This window comes from Carlito syrichta, unplaced genomic scaffold, assembly GCF_000164805.1.
Source record: "Carlito syrichta isolate Samal-C Ts95f unplaced genomic scaffold, Tarsius_syrichta-2.0.1 Scaffold314365, whole genome shotgun sequence".
NCBI classification, from domain to species: domain Eukaryota; kingdom Metazoa; phylum Chordata; class Mammalia; order Primates; family Tarsiidae; genus Carlito; species Carlito syrichta.
The window spans coordinates 10521-16678 of NW_007258461.1; the positions used below are offsets into that span (position 1 = coordinate 10521).

Sequence of the window (6158 nt, forward strand, 5' to 3'; positions counted from 1 at the left end):
CAATCCACTCACCTCGGCCTCCCAAGGCACAGGATTACAGGCTGAGCCACCGAGCCCAGCTGGCCTTGAACTCTTGGCCTCAAGTGATCCTCGTGCCTTGGCCTCAAAAAGTCCTGGGATTAGAGGCGTGAGCCACTGCACCCTGCCTGTTTTTGTTCTTACAGGGAGACAAATTTAAGAAATTGTGGTTTGAAAATGAAGACGTGAAGGCTGAGAGAAGAATTAAGTTGGTTAAAGCAAGAGGGGCATAGCTGGGGTAGATGTGCTCGACAACTCCCAGAGCTCTTGAAGACCTCTCCGGAAACTCAAGAGCTCTTGTGGGCGTCAGTTGCCACAACAGAGTTCTTGGAACTCAATTGCAGGACTGGTTTCACTTACTACGGAAAAGTTGCCAGGAAGAATGTTCTAGGGCCACCAGCAGGGAAGCACACACAGCACCCACAGCACACAGACACTTTGGGAAATGCCACCCTCAGGCTGAGACTGCGAGGATTCCACACGGTGTACCTAAGCCCTCTGCTAGTGGCCAGATGGAGGTCTGGCTGGGGCTGGGTCACATGCTGAGGCTCTTCCTGGTCATTTTCCTGGAGGGTCATTTTCAGTCTCCCCCAAATGTTCCAGATGGGGCCACCACAGGGTTCTTTCAGGGCACACAGTATTTTGAGTTGGGTCTGCTGATGGCATTGCTTACCTGCCGATTCATAAAGACATAGATAATGGGGTTGTAGATAGTGGCACTTTTGGCGAAGTAGGCTGGCAGGGCAGCCACCAGAGGGTGGAAGGCGTAGCCAGGGTGGGCAGCAGCAAAGCATGCAAAGAAGGTGTAGGGTCCCCAGCAGAGGCAGTACGCAAAGACCATCACCACCACCATGCGCGTCACCTCCTTCTCGGCCTTCTGGGTAGACTCGGACTCTTTCTGCTGCTTGGCCACCTGAGGGAGACGGGGGAGAGAGCGGGGTGGCCCCGGGCTCTGTCTTTGCAGCCTCCGTGATGCTGCTGCTTGGGCTGTTGCTCGGACTGGCCTCGGGGTTGTTCTCGGCCTTGACATAGCGAGCAGCTGGGCCTGATCGCGGACAGCCCTCAGAGCGGAGCCACCCAAGCTCTTTGGCTTCAGCCTGGCAGGAGTTTGGAGTGGAAAGCTGTTCCTCTTAGCCTCCCCTGACCCGTTAACACAGTGTCCTCTCCTGTGCTCAGGTGTCAGCATGGAGGCCTCAGCCGATCACCGGAGAAGAGCGAGGGATAGAAGGGCCAAGACGGAAAATGGGGGAAGCAGAAGCAGTGGGCATTCCTTTAGTGAAGCTGACAGCTGGCAGGGTGCCCAGTGGCAATGCCCGAGCCATGAGCACAGGTGCCTCGGGCTTTCGAGACCAGGACCAGCTGGGCTGCGGATGCCTCCTGCCCCTGCACTCATCGTGAGGCACCTGCAGGCCCTGTGGCAGGTTGACTCCTTCGTGTCTGGAGAAAGGAGCTGCGGGGCCATCAGGCAGAGGCCCTGCGGGGAGCCACAGAGGTCAACCACCACCTGCCAGGGGCGGGAGACTGATGCCAGGCAGAGGGGTGGGGATGAGGAGGGACTGTGAGACTGGAATCCAGGAGGGCCACGATTCCATCAGCCCGCCATTAATATGCCCGCAAGGCCACAGCTGGAGGCCTGCTAGAGGCTGCAGCCCGAGACAGCGAGGTGAAGGGAACTAGTCACCAGCTTGAGGACGCCTCTGGAAAGAGCTGGGGAGTACATGCGGACCCAGTTGTGGGTGCAAGCAACTTCCCACTGGAAGGCACCAGCTGAGGGGTCTTCCACTGCCTGTGCCAGGCAGGGTCCCGGCAATTAACAGACGGCACTTCGGGGTCTGGCTAATTGGAGGGAGTTGACTGACAAGAGACAGCTCATCTGCACAAGGGAGTGCAGAGCTCTCAGCACGCCAGGACCCAACCTTCCCCTCCTCCCTTGCTCTGACTTCCTCTAGGGCTCCTTAGTGGCAGCCCAGCCCATGGGGGGGGGCGGGTCAGCTTCCCAGGGCGGGGGGGCGAGTGTGGAGAGTGGGTCTGGGAGCAGATGGCACACTCGAATCGCTCAAGTCCACTTCTTGGTCTGCCCAACAGCCCTGTGAAAGGGACAGGGATGGCCAGGGTCTGTGGCTCAGCCTGTCATCCCAGCACTTTGGGAGGCCGAGGCGAGTGGATTGCCTGAGCCCGCGGGTTCGAGACCCACCCGGGCAAACAGGGGAGACCTCGTCTCTACAATAAATCAAAAATTAGCCGGGCGTGGTGGCGCGCGCCTGTAGTTCTGGCTCCTTGGAAGACTGAGGCAGAAGGATCGCCGGAGCCCAACAGGCCGACGCTGGGGTGGCCGTGAGTGTGCCACTGCACTCCAGCCCGGGTGACAGAGTGAGACTCTGACTCAAAAAAAAGAGAGACGGGTGCTCGGTGGCAGCCTTGTCAAAACACCCCTTAGTTTGCAGGTTGCATCTGCTGATCTGACGGCCCCGCTCTGCTCTGTGGGAGAGGAAGGCCTTTCCACCCAGAAGAATCATCCTGAATTAGGGAAAAGGCACCACTCTTTTCCCTTAGCGGGCTTCTCTCGGAGGGCCGGGGCAGCCTCTTCCCATCCCACAGGGGTGAAGACGAGGGAGCCCGAAGCAAGAACCCCAGCGGGCCACCCAAAGGAACTGCCTGATCCATGCTGGATCTTCATCTTTTCTTACAGGCATAGGCTCCTCTTGCCTTAGGCGTTAAAAAATGGCGGCGGAGTCTCAGAGGACTAATCTCGGGCAGAGCAGCTTGGCAGGAGAGCACACCAGCGCTCCGCTGTCCCAGCCTAGACATCCTCCCTGCCAGGCCTGTGCCGGGGCACCTGGGCTCACCGCGCGGATGGCCAGCCACACTTGCAGGTAGCAGAGCACGATGATGCTGAGTGGGATGATGCAGCAGGTGATCATGAGCACGATCATGTACGACTGCACCCCAGGGTACGAGCTGCCGCTGAACACGTCAGGGCCGCACGAAGTCTTCAGGCCGTGGGGCCAGTACCTGGGGAGAGAGGCCGCAACCGGTCCTGAAGCAGGTCGGCAACCCGGCGCCCCCAGCCCGGGCCTGCCGCCGACTAGCATGGGGACTCTGTGGATGGAAGCAAAACTCACATTGCATGAGGTGAACCATTTTGAAATGACCAGTTCTGTGGCATTTAGTCCATTCCCAATGTTGTGCGACCGCCACCCCTGTCTACTTCCAGAACATTTTCATCACCTTGGAAGAAACCCTGGGGTGGGGTTTTGGGAAATCCTTGTGCGTTTGTAGGTGTTACTCCCCCTCTTCTTTTAAATCACGGTAAAATACACATAGCAGGAAATCTACCATCATGACACTTGGTACATCTACAACGTGTGCCCATCACCACTGTGTGGTTCCAGAACATTTTCATCATCCCAGTCACGTCCCCTTTTTACAAAGGGAGGGTGAGGTTCCCTCTTGCTGTGACCTTCTAAGAAGACCTGTGAATACCTGAATGTTTTTTTCTGAGGACAACTAGGCCAGGACTGTAATAAAGGGACTTGCTTACTGGGTGGCCCTGAGGATTAAACAGGGTGACCTGACTGGGCGCAGGGGCTCAGTCTGTAATCCCAGCACTTTGGGAGGCTGAGGCAAGAGGATTGCCTGAGCCCAGGGATTCGAGACCGGCCTGGGCAACTTGGCGAGACCTCATCTCTACAATAAATCTCAAAAATGATGATAATAAGCCGGGCGTGGTAGTATGCGCCTGTAGTTCCAGCTACTTGGAAGGCTGAGGTGGAAGGATCTAAGTCCAGCAGGTCGAGGCTGTGATGGCCGTGAGCATGCCACTGCACTCCAGCCTGGGTGACACAATGAGACTCCAACTCAAAAAATGAAAATAAAAAACCTCCCCAAAACAAGGTAGCCCACGGGAGAGCCTCCACCAGGGCATGTTTAGGGCATAGTGGTGTGAGAGGGCAGGAACTGGAGACAGGCTTTCACATGGTTTGTTTCCCAGAATTGTGGAAGCTTCCTTAAGAAAGAGCATTCATTCTCCTTCACCACAAGAACTTATTCACAAGCTTGTAGCATAAAGCAGCAAAATGCTGTCCTGTCCGGTCCCTCTCAAACATCTGAGCCACTTACTCAGAAATTCTCATCTTCTTCAAAGAATTGGCCTGGCCGGGCCACAGATGACAGGCCCAGGTGTCACTACAACCCAAGCAGCCTCTGAAGGGGCCGGGGTTGGGGAGCAGAATGTGTGAGAAAGAGGCCTTGAATGCAAACATGCCCTGTGTTGGCATATAGCTGTGCTGGTGGTCCAGCTCACTGGCATTCCTCTGTGTACCCTGCAAGTTGCTCATTCTTGGGAGAAACAGATGTTTCCAGAGGCTTGGGAGCTGTGGGGCCCAACAGGTGTTTCCAGAGGCTTAGGGACCATGAGGCCCATCTCTGTGTTGCAGCCAGATTCCTACATCCATAGACATTGCCTTTTCGAAGGGGCCCAGAGACAGAAATGATTTGCCCTGAGGTCACAGAATCTGACCCTGCCCGTTCAGTCCTGTGCCAGCCACCTCACTGGCACCCTTGAACCCTTACCTGCTCCAGCCGAAGATGGGGGGAGCCGTCCACACAGCAGCCCAGATCCAGGAGAAGGCAATGCCCGCGATGGCCAGCTTGGCATCAAATCTCACATTGCCAAAGGGCTTGCAGACCACTATCCACCTCTCCCAGGAAATGATGGCCAGGGACCAGAGGCCCGTGATCCCTATGGGGGAGAGCAGACAGGGCTTTGAGCTGGAACAAAGGAGAGACAGCCTCCAGTATCACCGCTTGCTTCCTGGAACAGGCAACGGCCTCCAACATCAAGACTGGCCCTGCAAGTAGCTGCAAGACCTGAGTCTCCCGATAGTGTCTTCAGGCTGCGGGCCAGTGCGCCTTCTGGGCAGCTTGCTCCCCTAGCACCTGCTTGCCGTTCTGCCTCTTCTCCCACCTCGCCTTCCACTGCCCCAGCGGCCTAGCTTCTCCTCCATTTCCCACTCTCACCCCCTTTCTCTCTTTCCTCTCAACCCTGGTTGCTTCCCTTCTGGAGCTCCGAGCTCCGCACTCGGCCACTGGGTTTCTTGCCGACCCAGTCACAGAAGCTTGAAGCTGGGAACTTGGCACTCGTGGGGCTCTGTCCTCAACCTCCACACGGCTGTCACCGAAAAGGAAGCCAGAAGTAGCCGCAGCAGCCCATGGCCCTGCACCTGACCACCCGCAGAGGCCCCGTTAGCCCTTCTCGCCCCCTTGGCCACCAACCCTTCCTCTGATGTCAGAACTCTCGATGGCCACATTCACACCAGTATGGCCACACTGAGGTACTGTCGTCCCAACCAAGAGCGTGTCTTCTTCCAGTTCACACCTTTGTTCCTTCAGGCGTTTGCAAAGTGCTTGGATTCACCGAGCTCTGCAGGAGGCAGACACAGCCTCCTGCTGGCCTGCTTAGACCCCGAAGGTCTGCGCACGGAACTCAGGGCTTCACAAACTGCGGTGGGAATAGCCATATCTTTCTCTGCCCTGACCTAGGACTGACACTTGGCGTTTCCTTCCACTATGAATGTGGCAGTATTAGCGGTACCTGTGACTCGGTTGGCAAGAGAAGTCACAGATATTTTCGTATCAGTTTAGAGAGGCCACAGCCATTGCAAAACACCGTTTATGCCTTTATGCTCACCACTACTTGGGGTCTCAGCGGCTATCAGGCCAGACCCTGCCATTCCAGACTTCAGTCTGGAATGGTGTCACTTACTTTTAATAAATGAAGACTGTTACCAATTAATATTTAATGGTTTGATGACTAGTTTCCTTTTTTTTTTTTGAGTTGGGTGTCTGTGACTAGAGGCCGATCTCGAACTCCCGGCCTCAAGCAATCCTCCCACCCTGGTCTCCCAAAGTACTGGGGTTACAGGTGTGAGCCATTGTACCCAGCCTTTGATGACTACTTTTCAATATAATTAGCTGCCTTTGTAACCCTGAAGATGTCACTTTATGCACTGGTAAACATTCTTCTGAGATGATGCCCAAGGCTTCCCAGAGAGCCAAGGGCATCGTGGCACCAAAACTGGGGGGGAAGCCGGGCTCGGTGGCTCAGCCTGTAATCCCGCGCCTTGGGAGGCTGAGGTGAG

General features: G+C 56.1%; 1 protein-coding gene across 1 annotated transcript in view; it reads right to left on the minus strand.

Moving 5' to 3' along the window:
* OPN1LW (opsin 1, long wave sensitive) overlaps window positions 1-6158 on the minus strand; it is a 17479-nt gene that overhangs the window by 2571 nt on the left and 8750 nt on the right. Inside the window, exons 3-5 of the mRNA XM_008071543.1 lie at window positions 4591-4759; window positions 2865-3030; window positions 692-931 (exon numbers count right to left, since the gene is read on the minus strand). Coding sequence (XP_008069734.1) covers window positions 692-931; window positions 2865-3030; window positions 4591-4759 — 575 coding nt within the window. The remainder of the gene's footprint in view (window positions 1-691; window positions 932-2864; window positions 3031-4590; window positions 4760-6158) is intronic.